Here is a 22,166-nt window from a genome sequence, read left to right on the forward strand (position 1 = left end):
CAAAGGAACAACTACTATAGCTATTATGTATTTGTATTTCCTAAGTGAAACAGAAGGGTTTTGAGGGAATATTTTTCCTCAGAAATATCTGAAATCTTGTTAAAAATTTAACCTTTAGAATATGTGTGAAAAACAGTACAGCAACAAATTAGTGTCTGGTACACTTTCTCTACCATTCAATTATGCCTGGAATAAAGGCAAGAAATAATTTAAAATTGAGTGCTTTGTAATGTTATTCTTGATTTTGACATTATAAAATTATGAAGAATTACATAAAAGTATATAAGAATGGAAAAAAAAAAAAACCTTAATGAAAATATATAAGCTGCACGAGAGTAGCATTTGTGTTATCTTTACTGATTTATTTAAAAAAAAAAAAAAAAAAAAGTTAAAATCAGTTTTACATTAGGATGCATAGGACTGAAAAGTAGGTTCAATCTTTATTATCCTGAATTGGGTGTGTGGAATCCAGTGACTTTTAGGCCTTTTGTGCCACTCAATATACTTTGAAGAAAAGCGGTTTTTTTTTTTTTTTTTTTATTTCTCTGTTGAAAATTTGAGAAATTTCCATTAACTGCTGAGCAAAGAAGAAAGCTGCACGATCAGGTAAAGAAAAAAGTAAACAGCTTCTCTTCAAATGACAAACTTTATCCCGAGTGCAATGGAATTTGGTAAAAACAAAGTTGACATTATGAAGCAATTCAGTATTGCAAAATCTGCTTTGCTGATTGAACTTAACATACCTGCCTCAATTATATGGATTGAAAGCACGGTGAAATTGTAACATGGATGAAATTTTATTTAAATGTGTGTTGGCTACATTTCCAATTCTACAATTTGCTTTAGGGGCAAGAAGGTTCTACAATACTCATTTTTTTGGGTGAAGAAAAATCATTATAGGACAATTTGATAAACAAAATGAATAAGTAATATGCTTCATACCATTATAAAAAATAAATTAAGAAAACCTTTTTAATTAGGCTTGGACTTTTCACATAGAAAATATTTGATATTTATAAAATTTTTTACTCTAATAATACAATATATACATTCACATACATTTTAACTTAATTTTATTTTACAGTATAATTATTTAGAATATTTAGATGGATTAACTATTCATTCACATTATAAGAGTTAAAACCAAATTCAACTACTTCCAATTTCAACAAAACAAGTACAATAAAAATATGTTATATTTTCCATATCAAATTACTTACCTGTGTGAAGCCAGTAATTAACCCACTGAGGTTTATCATGATAGACTTCAGACTGAGCTATTTCATTTTCATGATGAGGGTAAACTAAATCAATTCCTCCACTATGGATGTCCACTGAATGTCCAAAACAGTGACTAGAAACATATTACTATGATTACATCAACATTATTTATCAAAAGCTATTCCAAGTAAATAAAATAAAATTTTAAATTTCTTAAATGAGTCTAAATAGAATTTATTAACCCACCAATAGTCATCTGGGAAAAGATTTTCATCAAGTAACTTTAATTACCATTCAGAAAAATTTTTAAGGATGTACAAACTATTTAAAATTACGCAAATTTACAGGGAGGGGGAAGGTCTTGTGAAGGTTACCACTACGGCAATTAGGGGTAACCTTCACAAAAAAAGTTTGGGCTCTGTGTTGGGCCCATTGTTGTTTTCAGTGGGCAGAGTTATTAATGACAGTAATGATAGTATGATACTGCAACAGGATCTGGAAAAGTTGAGAAAACGGACTGAGAGGTGGCAACTGAAGTTTAACATTGACAAATGTAAAATACTGCATATGGGTAGCAGTAACCCCGGAGTAACGTATCAACTGGGTGGTACTACACTCAGGGTAGTGGAGAATTAAAAGGACCAGGGGTAATTGAGCAGTCAGATATGAAGTTTTCTGAGCAGTGCAAAAAGGCTGCAAAAGTAGCTCGTGGTGTTTTGTCAATAATATACAGGAATTTTACTAGCAGGGATAAGAGGGTGATTGTTCCCTTGTATAAGGCAATGGTCTGGCCACACCTTAAGTACTATATACAGGTCTGGAGGCCTCATTTTAGGAAAGATGTAGAGCTGCTGGAACAAGTACAGAGAAGGAAAATGAGATTGGTGAGGGGAACAAAGGTTTGGTGTTACCTCGATAAGCTTAAGTTCTCCAAATTCAGCTTCTGGAGACTAGGCACTTGTGAGGTATCCTGATTGAGGTGTATAAGGCCTTGAATGGATTGAGCAAGCTCAATGCTAATGGGATTTTTGCTCTTGCTCAGATTGCTCACACGAGGGGCATAAATTCAAACTGAGGAAAGACAATTGAAGAATAGATGTGCAGAAATTTGCCTTTAGCCAGCAGGTGGTTGATAGCTGGAACAAATTTCCATCTCTTTTAGTGGAGGTCGGCATCTTAAATAAGTTCAAGGCAGAAATAGACAAACATTTGGAGTGAATGGATGGGTGAAATGGGAAGGGTCTTTTTTTTTTTCTTGCATCATATGCTCTACTAATGCTAAAAGCTATTCCAAGTAAATAAAATAAAATTTAAAATTTTTTAGATGAGGTTAAATAAAATTTATTAATCCACCAATAGTTATCTGGGAAATGATTTTCATCAAGTACCTTTAATTACTGTTCAGAAAAAATTTTAATGATGAACAAACAATTAAAATTAAGCAACTTTTCAGGGATGGGGAAGGTCTTGTGAAGGTTACCCCTAAGGCAATTAGTTGCATAATTCTTTGTTCTCATTAAGCTTAGGTAAAATTTACAAAATAAAGTGTGTGACATCAGAAGCAACAAAATGAAGACACTACACTTTCTCTTTAATAGCATATCCAATCAAACAAGCTCAGACTTTGCTCACTGGTTCTATAGTTAAAATACCACCACATGAGGAGAGGGTTTTACAAAGGGATGTCATCTAAGTTCTTGAACAGGAATATCAATTTTCACTTGGTCTCTCTCTCTCTGCTGTAATGGATTAGAAAATCAACTTCAATGCTTATTAATATTCAATTTGAGGAAAGTGTTCATTATTCTAATTTGGCACATGTTTTGTGCCCACATATAAATGCTGTCAGCTGTACAATGCTCACCTTCTAAAGCCTTAAGTCCAAACCAGCCACCGAGTGGACATTGATATGTATTCAATTAAATTACAAATTACAGCATAAAATTTCATTTTTATGCTCCTTTAGCATAATACAAGCTTTAAAAACAACTTTGGCTAAGCAAATATCGTTAAAGAATCTATTAATCCATATTCTAATTGAAAAAAAAAAAACAAAATTTTATATTTTATTTAAAAGGTATGTTGCACAGAAATAAGACTTAATATAATATAATATAATATAATATAATATAATATAATATAATATATATATATATATATGTATATATAAACTTAAGTGAGAATAATTTAAAAAAAAAAAAATGCCAGCAGCATGGCAAGACAGACGAGCGAAAATTGTGAAATTATACGTAACGATCAAACAAACAGGTAGGGAAGAGGATAAAATTATTTTTGTAAGATTCAGTTTTCAATTCAAATATAAGTATATCACTACTGTTATGTGATATAAGTATATCACATAACAGTAGTGGGCTGATTTGCTAATGCTGCGCCTGTGCTGCCATCCATAGTTCATGTGTTGCCTATATAATCTGGTTAAGGTTATTTTTGTCAATAAGAAAATGGGATTCTTCCACTTTTTCAGATTACGAACCTAAGGGGGCATAAATTCAAATTGAGGAAAGACAGATGTAGAATAGATGTGCTGAAATTTGCCTTTAGCCAGCAGGTGGTTAATTGCTGGAACAAACTTCCATCTGTTGTTGTGGAAGTAGATAGGTTAAATAAATTTAAGGAGGAACTGAACAAACATTTAGAGGGAATTGTTTTGTAAATTTTTTTTTTTTTTTTGGCTGATGCTTCATAAGCTCATACACTTGCTTTCTTGCATCACATGCCACTACTACTACTACTGTTTCAAAACTTCTGATGTCAATGTTTACTCAGATCGTGTCAGTGAATTTATTCTTGTGGAAATGGAAACCTTTATTCCACAGTCCACCTTAAAATCTCGTCCTTTATTTAAACCTTGGTTTTCCAATAAATGTGCCTAGACTGTTCAGGTGAAAAATATTGCATATCTTAATTGGCTTGTTTCCAAATCTTCAATTTCATTTTCTGCTTACACTAAAGCTCACAACAATTGTAAAGCAGTTATTAATCAGTCCAAACTAGATTTTGAACAGGATAAGAGTATAAAGCTTTCAAATGGTAGCTGAGCATTCTGATCTCTTGCCAAAACTATTGGCTGCAACTTTTGCCCATCTCTGCCAAAACCAGATGGTTCAGCCAAGAATAAAGTTGACCTGCTGGCATCCTATTCTTCTTCCAACTCGTGTAATAATGATCTTGGTAATCCACTTCCCATCAATTCCCAGTAAGCTCCATTCAATGTCTCCTGTAGTCTTCCATCAAAAGGGTGTCAGAAGGAATCCTGATGGTATTTCTCCACTTGTTCTCAATTTCTTCTGTGCTCCTGAACTTACTCCGGTTCTGTGTTTCCTTTTTTCCTTCTGCTTGGAAATTTGCTCATATCGGTTGCTGCCAACCATTATAAACTTTTATTGAAATAAAATAAAATACTCTGTCTTCTAACTCTCAATTAATGCTGGTGTTCCCCAAGCTTAAGTACTTTCTCCCACTCTTTTCCTCTTGTATATTAATGATTTTCCATTGACCAGAAATACTATCCATAGTTTTGCTGATGAGAGCACATTGCATTCCACCTTCCACATTCTACCCTCCATTCTTGCCCTGCTCAAACAGCTTCAACTTCTTGAATATCCACTACCAATTTCTTAAATGCTGATCTCCAAGTAATTCTGCAGTGGCATAAAGATAACTTAGTTTATTTCAATCCTTCTAAAGTTCATCTTGTCTTATATCTTGCAAAGAGTATTCTTCTGATTTTATGATTACCTTTGATGACACTCCGATTCTCGCATCTGGGGCAGTGGTGCAAAACCTCTCTCAACCTTCTAGATTCCACTGAAAAGAGGGCAGTAAGTTCAATTAATGACTCATCTTTAAAATAGTCTCTCTCCACTCTCTCTACGACATTCTGTTTCTGCTGCATGCCTTTTCTACAGATATTTCCATGGTCATTCTGAATTGGCTTCTATAATTCCTACTCTCTCTTTCAAAGCAGTCTGAACAGGTGCAGCAACATACATCCTTTTACTGTTCAAATTCTCTTCTTCCTTATTTATTCATTCAACTTCCCGTTTTCTGGAAGAACCTTCCTTCATACATATAGGTAGTTCCCAACTCACGATTTAATTCATTCCTAGCATGCACGTGTAGTGAAAACTAGTACATAAAGTGTAATTTTAAAAACAGGGGTTCATTCTCAACAATGATATTGACCATAGTAATATTAAAATTTTTTTTTTTTTTTTTTGTCCTTGCCTTTTCCCATTATTATATGGGGCCAACGTTTTTATTGTTTTGGCATGCAATTTTTATGGCCGGATGCCCTTGCTGACGCCAAACCTTCACCCTTTATTCGGGCTGAGGATATGCGGTGGTCATTCCCTGACCTTCCGCATCCTCCGTATTTGGTGGTCAACGGCTCGAACCCCAGTCTAATCAAGAAGCATGTGCTATGCACTACTGCTCCTGCCCACCTGGGCAGGAGCAGTAGTGCATAGCACATGCTTTAGTAGTGCCCACCATCATAGTAGTGCATAGTAATATTAAATAAAGGTAAAAAAAAAAAAAAAAAAAAAAACAATAGTTTTTGCTTAAGCAATGATTTGTTTATCCAAAGAAATGAAAACATGGCCTTTAAAATCAAGCAGATTATAAAAATCAAGAAATTATTTATGTCAGACAAATGTTAAAGAATATATAATCTTCATCATTGACTAAATGCACACTCTTTGATGAATCGGTTCTTTAACAGTCATTCTGGCCACATGTTTTCTTATCATATCATATTTTGTTTCCAATGTTATTCCTCTATGCTGTTTCTTTTTATTAACATCACTCTCTGTAGTATTATTATTATTAGCCATATGGGGCAAGAAAGCCTAAGACCTTTGCTGCACCAGCCAAAACCAAAAAATTTCTGAGTTATCCTGGGAGGGAGGGGAGGGGAGGGGAGAGAGAGAGAGAGAGAGAGAGAGAGAGAGAGAGAGAGAGAGAGAGAGAGAGAGAGAGAGAAATCACCAAGAAAGAGTAGAATGATGATATCCAGCTCAGGACCCTGAGTGTGATGAGCCCATACTCACCAGATGTGAGTCCCTGGTGTTATTACTTCGTTTCGGCATATTATACAGTATTAATAAGGGGGATAAATCTGAAATAAGTCAAGACAGTGAAAATGAAGAGCAACACAACCACACTGTAATGTCAGCATGGTAACTATTGTATGTTACATGATTCAGTGAAACGCTCTCGTCTGCTGAACAAACATACGCACAGTAGTACTGTATTGTATAGCATGGCATTTATGAATGTTTAGCATTTATTTTATTGCAATTAATGTTCATATTTTCGATTTTGTTGATACTTTTACTCGGGGGGGGGGGGAACCCTCATGAATCTGGGAACTTGTAAAGCAGGAACTACATGTATTTTCTGAATATCACAATCTGCAGAAGTTCATGTCCAATGTTAACAAATATTTTCTCTTATTTTGTGAACCTCAAACCCATGCACCATACTAGGTACTATAGATTCTAATACTTCTTATGTATGGGAGTTTCATTAAAAAAAAAAAAAAAAAAAAAATAATTGTTCATAAAAATAATAACAGGATCATCTAGACAGGAGTGGAGTAATAGCATGGGTTTTGTTAAAGGGAGATCATGTCTGACCAATTTCATTGGATACTATGATGCAGTGACAAAGAAACTAGAAGCAAAAAATACTTTTGATATCATATACAAGTAGGTCCTGATTTACACCGGGGTTACATTCCACCTCCTCAGGGTTGCTAGCTGAAGCAGTATAAATCAAGGAAGAATTATAATGTATTTAAATGAGATAGGTTCCTTCATTATGAAAATTGAACCATAAGAATTAATATAAGTATTTTTTATATTAAATATTTGTGTTTATTTTATAATTATGAAATATAAATAATATTTATAGATAAAATATGAGTAATAAAATAAAAATTTAACTTACTACTTTGTTCCTGTAGAGCCATCTTTGGAGTATGTAGTAATGCCACTATCTGCCTCCCCATTGATGTTCCTTGACATTGGTGTAATGAGTTGAGTCTGATGGAGAGCTGACTGGTTCTGCAGGTTCTTTGACTTTAGAAAATAACCTGCGGCAATGACATCTGTTGAGTCTTTCTCTTTTCTAACATATTGTAGTGGGGCTTCAATATGTTAGTAACAGGTCTTTGGATGGAAGAGCTGCATTTCCAGTCTGGGTCATTATCACATAAGAGTTTCACAGCCTGTTTGTATTTGTGCCAAAACTGATTGAAGTGTCTTTGTGGTGAGGGCCCTAACTGGCACAATCTCCTACTCTTCCTTTTCCTCCTCAGATTCCTGTTTAGTAAGTTGTGAGGCCAGCTCCTCTTAAGTCCTCCGGTGAAAGAGGCTCATCATGGCTTTACAGCAACTCAGTTATTTGGTTATTTGGTTTTTTTTTTTTTTAGGAGCATTAGCAACTAAGGCCATATTGCTCCGGGAATATGCAGTGGTCATTCCCTGACCTTTCCGCATCCTCCGTATTTGGTGGTGACGGGCTCGAACCCCGGTCTAATCAAGAAGCGTGTGCTACACACTGCTGCTTCTTCCCACCTGGCTACGGAGGCACCCAGCAACTCAGTGACATCATCAATGTCAACTTTGTCAAGGCCAACATCCTCACCCATCCGAGTAACATCTTCAGCCACTGCTGAAACTAGCTCAAACTCAAGAAAGTAAGACTGCATCAGGCCACAATTTCCTCCAAGCACCATTCATGCATGATTGTGACACTTCTTTCCAGGCTGCAGCAATATTACTTATGTCATTAAGGATGTTGTAGGACCTCTAGTAGTCCCTCACAGTCATTGAGTTAGATACCTGCACTGCCTCGACAATCCCTTTGAGGTTGTACGTAACTAGTACACCTTGAAGGTCGCAATAACGCCCTGATCCATTGGCTGCAACGGTGAGGTGGTGTTTTGTGGCAAATAAATGACCTTCACATCCAGAAAATCGTTAGGGATATCTTCAAGGTTGGCTGAATGTCCTGGAGCACTGTCAAGGATTGAAATGTTTTTGGACAAGTTGTTTACTGCACAAAACTAAGCCACCTCTGGACAAAAGTATAGAGTGTACCATTCACTAAAAAGGGTCTGGGTCACACACACCTTTTTATTAGAGTGCCAGAATACAGGAAGTTAAGTCTTCACAATGCCCTTCATAACACATGGATACTCTGAATGGTACACCAACATCAGCTTTAACTTAAAAAAGTGCCTGATGCATTACCACCGAGAAGTAATGTAAGCTGATCTTTTCCATCCTTATAACCAGGGGCAGACCTCTCTTCACAGGCTATGTACCAGGCACCTTCTTCCAATACAGCTCCATTTTATCAACATTAAAGACTAAGTCTGGGGTGTAGCAGCCTTCATCAATTAACTTTTGGAATATGGGAGAATATTCTTCAGCACCTGCAATGTCAGTTCTAGCCACCTCACCAGTAATTTTTACATTGTGAATTCTGGTCCAGTTTTTTAACAGGGGAAAACCAGCTCCTACTAGTGAAAATGATTCAGTCCCTCTCAGTTCCTCATTAATTTCATTGAACAAGCTCCTAGCCTTCTCCATAACCACTGCCTGTGTGTTACAGGAATGTTATTTTGGTTCATATTGTCTATCCATAGCACTAATAACTTCTCCATCTTCTCCACTGCCTCACTCTTTGAATAAGTTGTTCTAGAAACACATTAACAATTCCTGTATGTGACTGTTTTATCTTCTCATCATTATTCATAATGGTCGTAACAATAGAAGGTGCTAACTTTAGGGTCTTGCACACTTCTGAACACAACTTACCAGATTCCATACAACGAATAACATCCATTTTCACTTCAATCGATAGAGATTTGGGGCTTTTCTTTTTAACTTGTGCAGGCACAGATTCACCACAATGCTGAGAAGACATTGTTGCATAATTTATTTAAAATAATAAGGCACTAATGAACACAGGAAATTATTGAACTTTAAGGCACAGCTCACAATATGTGCACACAGGCAGACAAGGAGAAAACAACTGATGTTGACACTAGGTACCCACTTCCTGTGCTGCGTTTACCGTTTACGCTTGTGATTTAAAATTCTTTTTATACAGCAGACTCTGGATTTACCAGGCCACTTCAAGATTCCAGATTAAAAAAAAAAAAAAAAAAAAAAACAACCAGAAATCATAAAATTCAAGTAATAACTAGAATAGGTTTACGACTTGCAAAATATAACAGATATTTTGCAAGTCGTAAATAAGTGACATGAAGTGGCATTATAAGTCGTCATTGGGAGATTAATGTGCATCCCATTCCAAGAGATTCATTTTGCAACCCCTGCTGTCTTTCACACCGTTGTTCAAAAAAAAGGGGGGGGGGACAAATGTTTAGTTTGTTTTAGTACGTTGCACTGATTGTTGTGTTCCGTCGCACCGCAAAAAGACAAATTTTGTTTCGTTATTTATGTCAGGGATGTCGAAATTTTTTTTATAGTAAATATATATTTATTTTTTTTTTGTTTAGAAATCGTAAAAATGATGGGTAAACACAGACGAGTTGCACTTTCAGTTAAACAAAGACTTGAAATTATTCAAAAGTTTGAAAACGGTGCTTCTGTTAAATCTCAAACGAACCATTATAATGTTGGTGACCAAACCATGCACGACATAAAAAATAAAGGGAAGCATCATATTGGACACACGAGTAGTACATGGTAAGTTTTTTATCTACCACAATATTTTTTACATATGTTGCTGAACATTTTTCGATACGCAAATTTGTTTTCACTCAATTTTTTATTATTTTTTTTATTTTTAGGATTGTAAAATTTAAAACAACAAAAAAAATAATAATAATAAGCAATCAATAATGACGATCATGGCGCACACACAAATTGGACAAGTGAGATCGGAGTAACAATCAAAAAAAGAGAAGATTCTTCCAATTATTTATGGGTTTTTTTTATATAACTGAAGATTTCAGTAAAGGAACAAGCACTTCCCCATAATAACGTAAAAATCCACAGAATTAGACAGCGGGTGGTTGGTTGGTGGAACAGACTTCCATCCCTTATTGTGGAAGTTGATAGCCTAAATAAGTTTAAGGCTCAGCTGGACAGGTATTTCGAACGAACAGAGGGATGAAGTGGAAGTGGTTTTTTTTTTTTTTTTTGGCTCTCTTGGCTTTCTTGCATCAAATGCCTCTACTAATGCTAATTCCAGCTATTGGTATTATTGCGAATGCAATAAGATTGAGTTTACTACCCATTTATGATAGATTGTGCTAACAGAAATGCTCAATAAAATGGAAAGCGCAAATTGTTTTTCCTCCAGAAACGTGCTTTAGTAAAATGTGAGCTCGCGTGGGGTGATAACAATGAGTTTTCACCTTAACCCTGTGAATTCTTTACAGAAAATTTCATTTTGACCGTTATGGTGCCGACTAAGAGAATAAGTGACAGTGGTACTAATAAATCTACCAAGAAAGAGAAAGCGATCGATTTGGATTAGAAAATTAAACTAATAAGAATGTATAAAAATGGTCAAACATTAGCAAGTATCGTGCTGAATTCAGATTTATCAATAATAATATAGTAGCAATATGTTACTTGTTATTCCAGAGTCACATAAAACTCGATGAAGTAAGAAGTCCTGGAACATATCTCTTACATATGTTGGGGACTTCTATATTTTTGGATGAACCAGGAAATCGATTATCCGGGATTTGTTTTTAACCCGTTTTGTTTTTTTGTTTTTTTTTATTATTTCATTATTATTTTAAAAGGGTGTTAATGTGAAACGGTGTTAACTGAAGCATCGTAAAGTGGGCCTACTTGTTCTTATATTCCAAAAAAAAAAAAAAAGATTTTTTGACACGGCTTCACAAGAAAGGTTGACACTGCTTCACTTTACAAATCTGAACAGTGCAGCATTATGGGACAAGTTACTGCTATGGATAAAGGAACAGTTGAGAGAGAATGGCTATCGACAAGCACTGCACTTCTTGGATTGATGTTATTATTGGAGTGCCTCCCAGGATTCAGTCATTTATATTGATGATGGCACATCGTGCTTATTATCTAAGTTTGCAGATCATACAGTTAACAAGGCATACTACTACAGAAAGGTGTAAAAAAATTAGGAACTGCAAATGGGCCAGCAGCAGCAATCACAAAATAACATGCCAATTAAGTGGTACCGCACTCAAACTTCTTGAGCAGTGCAGACAGGCTACACTGCTCATGAAGTTCTTTGATTGGTGCAGAGAGGCTGCTAGAACAACTCATGGGGTTCTGCCACTGATATACAAGAATTTTGTCAGCAGGGAAAAGGAGGTGATTATTCCATTGTATAACACAATCTTGACTATAATAAACAAGGCTGGAAATCTCATTTTAAGAAAGATGTGGATTCTTAAAATGGGCAAAAAGAGGAGCAACCAGAGTAGTTAAGAACACAGAGGGGTACTCTAACCACAAAAGCTTTCAGTTCTGCATATTGTATTCCAAGTTTCCAATATGCAGAGCTGAAGTCTTTTGTGTATACAAAACACAAAGGCTACTCTTACAAAGGTAAGAGTATAATTTGTATTTTCGAATTCTGTAAATTTCGAAATTTGTATATTCTCTAATCTGGTTGCTCTTCTCTGCATCCCATTCCAAGAGATTCACATATCTTTCTTAAAATGAGGCTTCCAAACTTATATGCTGTACTCAAGATTGTCTTATACAATGGGGATAATCAATGTTATATGACATATAGCATTTGGAAACTACGTAATTTCAAGACTTGATTAAAGTGTTGAAGGCTTTAAATAGATTAGATTGAGTAAACTTAATGACACAATAAATGACTCAGTAAACTTATTCTAACTCTTTCTCAGACAATGCACCCAATGCGACAAACCTGAATTGAAAACGGATGACAGCAGAACACGTGTGAAAAGTAACTTTCAGCCAGAGTGTAACTGATTGTTGGAACAAACTACTATCTGAAGGTGGGTAGCTTGAATAAACTTAAGAATTAGACACTATTAGAAGAAATAGACAGATGAGGTAGGTAGGTAGTGCTTTTTTATTATTTTTTTATTTTTTTTATTGCTGATCTGTGTACTTGTTTCCTTGCATCACTTGTCAGTATAACTACTACCACTAATAATAAATAGCCTGAAACCTCTCTAAAGTGACACCACTGGGGGTCAGAAGAGAGTGACCACTATACAGAGGTGTCAGCTGTGTAGAGTTCAATGTAAGCAGTTTCAATAGTTTGGACAAGTTAAATTCACTGTAATTCTCTTTTTAATTTCTGCACACAGTTCTGATGAAAACAGCAAGAATTTTCCTTTCTCAAAATATTAATACACGATCTATGTAATGTATAAAAAATTTCAACCAGTATTTCAGGTAGGAGGGGGGGGGCGGCAGGCATGCATGAACAAACTTCAATAAAAACCTCTATATATAACTACTTAAATGGCCACCTTTTCTCACTGCTAAGTGAAAGAGGGATATGTCAGTATGGGAAAACTGACGTAATCCCTCAGTCAAAAAATTGGACACTGCTTTGCTAAAGCAGTTATGAAAATAATGTGAAGTATCACACAGAATTTTTATAGGACTGTACATTCATTGATGCAGAAAATCCCCATGAGCTGAGGGCCAAAAATTACCTATACAGTTCATTGGTAAAGTGTTATTATTATTTATTGATTTTTTTTTTTTTAAAGAACAATATTCTCACACTTTTGTTGTATTTCAGACTGTATACAGATTTGCTGCAGTACTTTTTTATTTTTTTTAACTCTAGCAATGACACCTCTCAGTATGGCAATTTTATTGCCTTGCTAAGTGATGCATGCCAGTGGAACTGAATAAGTGTGCAACCATTCCCTACCAGCAGTGGTGAGCATATTAGAGACATTGCCATTAGCATAATGTCTCTAATATGCAAACTAGCTCATTTTAGCTTTATGATTACTCATAGAGCTAAAATTATTAACTCTATGAGTAATCCACAGCGATCACAAGTCTAATAGTTTACAGCTCGCCATAATGACTTTCACTTGCCTTCATAACAAATCCTAGTGGCCTATGAAAACATGCAAATGTATCATTTACCCTTGAAAGTGTCTGGTGTAGCAAGATTGAAAATACAAAAAGAACACTATTAAAGTATTCACATGCACACTACAAAGTTTACATTCTACAGAGCTCATTTAACATGTAATTAACATGTTACACTTCTGGCCAGGACCTATGCCTGAGTGTCCACAAAAAGAGGTGTCCCTTTTTAGAGGTGACCAGTAAGGAAGGTCTCACTATATAAATAATAATAATAATCAAAACCAGAAACTATTTTATATAAAATAGTTTCTTGTTTTGATTAGAAACAATTTTATATAATAATTTATTAAATATAAAGCAAGGCAAACAAGATTCATAGCAGTAATGGCAACTGTCCAGCAAGAAATGCATGTGTTTACATTATACTGAGACCAAAAATAGCAAAACAAAGCATTAGACAACACGTAGTAACACAAACAGTGTTACTACATGTTGGCATTTTATCCATCACTATATTTAATGTCATTACTCTGCAAAAACAATAACTTGTGATTTACAAAACTATTTAAGTGTTTGTATATTCAGAAAGGTAAGAGAGTAACAGCCACTAACCCTGAAACAGCAATTAATGCACACAATAAATATTCCACTGGTGTGGGGGGGGGGAGGTTCCATCAGACCAGGACTTACTAATGCTAAGAAACCACATGACAGGAGAGTGAACTTTAATGAGATACAGGTAAATAAAATAAAATTAAATTACATAAGCTAATAATAAGACACCCAACTACTCAACAAAACTGCTCTGCTCTGCTCTGCTCTAATGATGTTTTGATCCCTCTCTGGGAATCGAGTTTGGAAGGCTATAAACACACTGTCTCAAACAAAAGAATAAAAAAGGATTTCCCTTCTTTTTCATGTAGGCAGTGTCAAGAAATAAGGAGATCTTATGGCTTAAATAATTTAATTTCAAAAATTTGTAAAATATATCAAAGTCATTAACTTCATTTTAAATTTGCTTGACTATTTAAGAGATAATAAACACACAAGCCTTTCACTCAATTCTTAAAAGATATATGATGATGGGGGAATAATTAGGAAAGGTGGGTTAACAGAAAAACAGCTGATTTTTAACACAGAAAAAAAACTAAGCTACCAAAATGAAGTTAGACACTAATTAAGCAGCCAACCTGGGAGATATATTGGTTCCTTTTAATAATCATTATCATCTCAATGAATACCCCTCCAGCCTTATTAAACCTTGATCCCAGACTACTTCTCCTTACAAGTCATTTGTTTCATATTATCCGTATACTAGTTGCATTACTATATTTTTTAAACTAGTCACATCCATATAGTTCTCTATTTAGTTAGCAGGTCTAACAATATTTTCTGATTTTTATAGCTGTCTTTTGTTTATTCCATAGCTTAGCTATTACTAAGTAAATTTTTTCATTTCCTGATTATTCCCCAGCATCATAAATCTAATTGGTCCTTGAGGTTGTCACAGACATTCTCTCAGATATGCCAGACAAGCTGTACTTGCTACCTGGGAGTCTAAAACGCTGATGGAACTGATATTCGGGTGGCACTCAAGTCAAGTGGACCCAATTTCGGCAAAGTCCGGACGGTCCGTGACAGCCAAATCCTCTGTTTGCACCTTCACGATGGTGGGACTGTTAGTAATCGTGGGTATAACCTTCATGCACAAGTACATGGTGGGTGACCACCCAGGTGTGAACCAACATAAGCAGGGGTCGAGGTGTGGCGCCCACACCACATGGAGGAACGCCGCCCCTCTATGTTACCAGGCAGTATTAGGTGGTAGATGACTCTCATCAACCGGTAAAATACCACTACTTTGCTTATTGGAGGCTTGAAGTGGTGGAACCCATGTTTAGTCTCTACAGCTAAGTTCCGGTCAACCCTTCCCCATCTCTTCCATCATGTAGTATGATTGATGAGGTTTGAGGTTATGATGAATGTTGTGGCGAGATCCAACGTTCCTTACATTTCGAGGGTACAGCTCTAAAATGGTGTTCGGAGGCCGGCCGCTAGTTAGTACACCGGACCGAACCTATTGGTAACTCTCTAGGAGGCTTCTGGATCAGCTAGTGTATAATCTTGCTACCTCTACTCTGCCAGATAGTGACTGCAGGGAGTCCGAGTAGTGTGTATGCGGGAAGCATTGTCGAGGCCACGTTATGTCAAGAATCTGGGTACATTCTTACCACGTGTATGGCATATCCAAAAATTTCATTACTTCATACAGCATGTCCCACCCACTTTTTCTTACTATTGAATACACCATGAATTCTCAAACTAATAGAACAAGCTTATCTGCGAAAAGATCTAAACCTTCCAAGGACTTCCTAATTCATTTCACAAATATACGTGGTCTCAATTCTAATCTCAACGATGTCCATTTCCACTTGCAGTCTGCCAAACCCCATGTACTTTTTCTGACAAATCTCAGTTATCGGTTGATTCAACTACTGCTCATCTCAGATGCCCAAATTATTCGCTATATGATTCCTTTTGCCTCAAAGGTGGTACTTGTGCATATGTCCGTTCTGATATACCCTGTCAGAGACTTGGCAATTTGGAATCTTCTCTCTTTGATCTTCTCTGGCTTAAAATCTCTCTACCTCATTGTGTCAAATTCATTTGTTGTCTCTAACTTTCTCCCAACTCCACAAATCACTTGGAGCTGTTTGACTTCCTTTCTTTGCAACTTGACTTTCTCCAGTCCAACTTTCCTAACAATGAGGTAATTTTCCTTGCTGACTTTAAAGTTCACAACTCCAGCTGGCTTCCGTTTTCTAGTCACACTGACCCAGCAGGTCGAGATGCTGAGGCTTTTGCAATTACTAATGACCTAGCACAAATTGTTCATTTACCTACAAGAATACCAGACAATCCTAATCATACAGCCAATACGCTTGATCTTTTTCTCACAAACAACCCCTCTAAGTGCACGGTCAAAGTGAGAGCTCCTTTAGGCACTTCATATCACAACTTAGTGATTGTCTTTTCTCCAATGGAACCTTTATCTCATGGAAATTCCCAACCTCGTGTTGTTTGGCATTACAAGAATGCAAAATGGGATGACCTGCGAGACTTCTTTTCTTTGGTCGGATTACTGTTTCAAAACTTCTGATGTCAACGTTTGCTCAGATCGTGTCAGTGAAATTATTCTTGCAGGAATGGAATCCTTTATCCCACACTCCACTTTAAAATCACTTCCTTTATCTAAACCTTGGTTTTCCAATAAATGTGCTAAGGCTCTTCAAGAGAAGAATGTTGCATATCGTAATTGGCTTGTTTCTAATTCTTCAGTGTCATTTTCTGCCTACACCAAAGCTTGCAACAATTGTAAAGCAGTTATTAATCAGTCCAAACTAGAGTTTGAGCAGGCTAAGAGTAGAAAACTTGCTTCTTGCTTCTTGCCCTAATGGTAGCCGAGCATTCTGGTCTCTTGCCTTAGCTATTGGCTGCAACTTTTGCCCATCTCTGCTCCTACCTCTGTCCAAACCAGATGGTTCTGTTGTCACTTCAGCCAAGGATAAAGTTGACCTGCTAGCATCCCATTTTTCTTCCAGTTCATGTATTAATGATCTTGGTAAAACACCTCCCACCATTCCCAACACACTCCATTCAATGCCTCCTGTGGCGGAGGCGTCTCCGTAGCCAGGTGGGAAGGAGCAGCAGTGGGTAGCACACGCTTCTTGATTTGACCGGGGTCCGAGCCCGTCACCACCAAATACGGAGGATGCGGAAAGGTCAAGGGAATGACCACCGCATATTCCCGGAGCAATATGGCCTTAGTTGCTAATGCTCCTAAAAACCAAATAACAAACAAAGCCTCCTGTGGCCTTCCGTCAAAAGGATATCAGAAGGATTTTGATGAATCTTGATGCTAAGAAAGCTCCAGGTCCTGATGGTATTTCTCCACTTGTTCTCAAAACCTGTGCTCCTGAACTTACTCCTATTCTTTGCCGCCTGTTTTCACTTCTTATTCCAAAGGTGTTTTTCCTTCTGCTTGGAAATTTACCCATATCCAGCCAGTACCTAAAAAGGGTGACAAATCCCTCCCATCCAATTATCATCCCATTGCAATTACTTCTACTCTTTCTAAAGTAATGGAGAAATCAATTAACCGCCAAACTTTAAACTACCTAGAAACCTTCCGTCTGATCAACGTTGTGGCTTATGTTACCCATTTATGGACTAATCCAATGGAAAGGTTTGGTGAAACACAAGTAGGTGCTCTTGACATCTCAAAGGCTTTCGATCGTGTTTGGCATAAAGGTCTTCTAAACAAGCTTCCATCTTATGGTTTGCCAACTGTTTTTAGTAATTGGTTATCCAGTTTTCTCTCTGATCGTTCACTGAGGGTGATGGTAGATGGCTCTCTGTCTTCTAACTTCTCCACTAATGCCGGTGTCCTGCAAGGATCAGTTCTTTCCCCCACTCTTTTCCTCTGGTATATTAACGACTTCTTCCATTGACTGGAAATCCTATCCATAGTTTTGCCGATGATAGCACATTGCATTCCACTTTCCATTTTGAGAAACCTTGTCCTGCTCAATTAGCTTCAACTTCTCGAAAATCTGCTACCAATTCCTTAAATGCCGATCTTCAGGTAACTCTCCAGTGGGGCAAAGACAACTTGATTTCAACAACTTGATTTAGAAGGGTTGAAATCAACTTGACAGTTGATTTCAACCCTTCTAAAACTCAGTCTTGTCTTATATCTCGCAAAAAGGATTCTTCTGCTCCTATGCTTATCTTTAGTGAAACTCCGATTTCTAGGCAAAATGATATATCTCTTTTGAGGATTACTCTGACTTCTAATCTCACTATGCACAAGCACATTACAAATATTGCTTCCTCTGCATCTAAAAAACTTGGTTTTCTCTTTCGCTCTCGGCGTTACTTTTCTTCCAAACAGCTGCTCACTCTGTATAAATCACAAATCCGCTCTGCCATGGAATATTGTTCCCACAACTGGGGTGGTGCCCCCAAAACCTCTCTCAGGCTTCTTGACTCCATTCAGAAGACGGTAGTTAGGTTAATTAATGATTCATCTCTAACAGAGTCTCTCCACTCTCTTTCTCATAGACGTACTGTTTCTGCTGCACGCCTCTTCTAAAGATACTTCCATGGGCACTGTTCTTCTGAATTGGCTTCTATAATTCCCGCTCTCTCTTTCAAAACAGTCCGAACACGTGCTGCCACCAGTCAACATCCATTTACTGTCCAACTTCAAACCCACAGAACCAACTTTTCATCTTCCTCATTTATTCATTCAACTGCCGTTTTCTGGAATAACCTTCCTTCATACGTATTTCCTGAAAATTACAATCTACAGAAGTTCAAGTCCAATGTCAACAAATATCTTGTTTCGTCTTCTCAACCTCCAACCCAAGCACGGTACTAAGTACTACAGGTTCTAATACCTCTCGTGTTTGGGGTTCACATAAAAAAAAAAAAAAAAAATTATTTCATTTAGTTATTCTGTTGGTTTTAGGATTTAGCAGATTATCTCTACTTTGTTCAACAAAACTTAGTTCTACTACATGAGGTTCTCGGCTCGGCTTGGCTTGGCTTGTAGCATAGAATGGTCAGACATATCTTTATTTCTCATTCCCCACCCCCAGTCTATGTGAATTCTTGCCAATTCCTCCATGTTCTAACTAGTTTGAAGCAACGATTTTGAAACATATATGTAGAAATGTAATATAAAAAACAGCATCTTACAAAAAAAAAAACAATATTATGATCGCTGAGTTGTGGCTTTATTAACTTTCTGAGGAAAGTTAATAAAGCCACAACTTTATTAACTTTAAACTTTATTACCTCCCATATAGGCTTGAAGATGGGATTCAGGTTCACATTCATACATTTATTGTGGTGGTTACATAATCTTCCATATCATTTCAGTAAACTTAATAGTAACATACATACATTCATCTGAGTTATGAAGAAAGGGTACATACATATGTTACCCTTTCTTCATAACTCAGAGTAAACTGAGTGTTCATCATTCATGACAGTAACACTGTCTTAAAGGCAGTGTTTTTTGTGACAGTACACAATGGTGCAGTGTACCAGCACCCACACCTTTCTCAACAGTGACTGTAAAAGTATGGATACAGAACATTTAGAAATTTGTAACATTCGGTATTTTTTTTTTTTTTTACACATTTACCTAGTGTTTAAATAAGCTTAGTTATTTAATGAAATCTGCATTTTTCACTAATTCTATTGTCTAGATGTTGCTACATAAAACTTAACAACCATTATTAGAATTTTAAATTACTTTTATGTTTATATTAAGTGCTATACAGATTTATTTTACTAGGTTTTATCCCACTCTTGCAGATGTTTTGTTCATCCAAGAAGTACTACGCATTTCTTTTCTTTACACACATCAAAACAATTTTCATATAACTCAAGTTTATTAGATAATTTTATTTTTGTTTAAATTGAACCAGAACATATTTTAAACATCAAAATGGTAAACAAACATGGAATTAATTAAAGTTTGAAGTAATGTGCAAAATTCATACGATATGAGAAAAAGTATGAAAGAAGCCAGGATGATTTTATTTCACTCATCAGTCTGCCAACCATAAATCATTTATAATTTTGTTCTGAAGAATGCAAAAACTCTTACCTAGCCATGGTTGAGCACTCAATATGCCATCCAGGCCGTCCAGAACCCCAAGGAGAATCCCACGATGGTTCCTCTGGTTTTGCAGTTTTCCACAAAACAAAATCTCTTTGATTCTTTTTTTCAGGATTTGGAGATCCAAAGACTTTTTCGTTTAAATCAATAGAACTTAATTTTCCAATTCTCCCATACTTCTTTGTGTCAAAGTACAAATTACCTGTAAATGTCAAAATGATATAACTAATACCCAAAGTGATTTTTCCCCCCTTAAATCAAATTAATTTATCAATAATCTATTTTTGAACATTGTGTTTCATTATATATTACAAAACACTGAACTAGGGAAAATTTACACTCTACCAAAAATATGTTATTCAAATAGCTAATATTTTATATTTTTAAAAGTCACAGGCCAGCTGCTAGATAGTCCACAGGCCTGAACCTATGAGTAATTCTCTAGCAGGATTCCGGATCTGTATCATCTCACTGCCTCTACTAAATAATGCTAAATAATGATTGAAGCAAGTCCGAGTAGTCCATACAGATAGCAATGTTGAGACCATGTTATGTCAAGGAGCTGGGTATATTCTTGCCATCTGTATGCATATCCAAAAATGTTTTTTTTTTTTTTATTCATGCTATATAAGTTTCCTTTCTTGCATCAGATGCATCTCTAATGCTAAAAAAATTATAATGCTAATTTCGTTACTTTGTACTGCACGTCCTCCACATCTTTTCTTAAAACTCAATAAATTCTGTTGGGAAGTGGAGGACAGAAGCCTATTAAACTCTAACCGGGAAATTAAGAATTTTGTAATAACTGAAAGAAAAGTGGAAGAAAAATTGTTGAAGTTAAACATAAAAAAGGCATCTGGGGTGGATGGAATCTTCCCAATTATATAAAAGAGGCGACAAAGGATACAATCCCTCAGTCACAATTATGAGAGTATCCTTGGACACAGTGGAAGTCCCCACAGACTGGACATGTGGAAATGTATCCCCAATTCACAAAGGGCGATCAAATGGTGACATGAGTAATTACAGACCTGTTAGTTTAACTTCTGTTCCGGGGAAAATAATGGAGACACTCGTTAAAGAAGCATTGCAGGATTATCTAGACAAGACTGCAGTGATAATTCAGAAACAGCATTGGTTTTTTAAGTGCAAGTCTTGTCTGACAAATTTGATTGGATATTATGATGTGGTTACAAAGGAAATGGATGCAAAAAATAAATTTGACATCATATATTTGGATTTGAGGAAAGTTTTTGATACTGTTGCTCATGGAAGATTACTGTACAGATTGGTGCAATATGGTATTAAGGGCAATTTGCTACAAGGGATAACAGAGTGGTTGAGTTGAAGACAGAGAGTGGCAATCAATGAGAGTGGCTTCTATTAGACTGAGCAGCAGCCTGGAGAGCAAGGTAATGGAGATTTCCAGGACTGCTGGGAGTCATAGTGGAACAAGTAAATACATGGGAGGTGTGTTAGGGTAAATAAGAGTAGCAACAGGTGCAGGTATACTTGCATGTACACCAATGCTAGGAGTATAGTTAAATTTGATGAACTTGAAGTGCAAGTCAAGACATCAAGGGCAGATACTGTTAGGATATCAGAGAAGTGGTGTCACACAGATAAAAACAGTGCAGAAAGGATAGACAAGACAGGAAGGGAGGAGGGGTTTATGCTGTTAGTTAAGAAACACACAAAATCTAAGCAAGTGCATCCACTTGATGTTGCTGAACAATGCAATGTTTAATCTGTTTGGTATGACAAGCACTAGGAAAGGAAAAATTAGAGTAGGTACGTCTTGGCATTAAGGCAAGCTTATGCAGCATCAGCCAAAAAAAAAACACTTCCACTTCACCCCTCTGTTCGTTCGAAATACCTGTCCAGCTGAGCCTTAAACTTATTTAGCCTATCAACTTCCACGACAAGGGATGGAAGTCTGTTCCACCAACCAACCAACCACCCGCTGGCTAAAGGAAAATTTCCACACGTCTATCCTACAGCTGTCTTTCCTCAATTTGAATTTATGCCCTCTCAGGTGATTATTCTGAGCGAGAAAAAGAATCCCATTGAGCATGCTCAAACCATTCAAGGCTCTATACACCTCTATCAGATCACCTCGCTGGTGCCTAGTCTCCAGACACTGTAATTTGCAAAAC

General features: G+C 36.4%; 1 protein-coding gene across 1 annotated transcript in view; it reads right to left on the reverse strand.

The window, feature by feature from the left end:
* Window positions 1–22,166, reverse strand: part of LOC150085546 (putative cysteine--tRNA ligase, mitochondrial) — a 322,579-nt gene that overhangs the window by 135,560 nt on the left and 164,853 nt on the right. The window contains exons 5-6 of the mRNA XM_090373333.1: window positions 19,999–20,212; window positions 1,221–1,354 (exon numbers count right to left, since the gene is read on the reverse strand). Of these exons, the coding sequence (XP_090229459.1) occupies window positions 1,221–1,354; window positions 19,999–20,212 (348 nt within the window). The remainder of the gene's footprint in view (window positions 1–1,220; window positions 1,355–19,998; window positions 20,213–22,166) is intronic.

This window comes from Mastigoproctus giganteus, chromosome 5 (assembly GCF_048544385.1).
Source record: "Mastigoproctus giganteus isolate SK-2022 chromosome 5, ASM4854438v1, whole genome shotgun sequence".
Lineage (NCBI taxonomy): Eukaryota > Metazoa > Arthropoda > Arachnida > Uropygi > Thelyphonidae > Mastigoproctus > Mastigoproctus giganteus.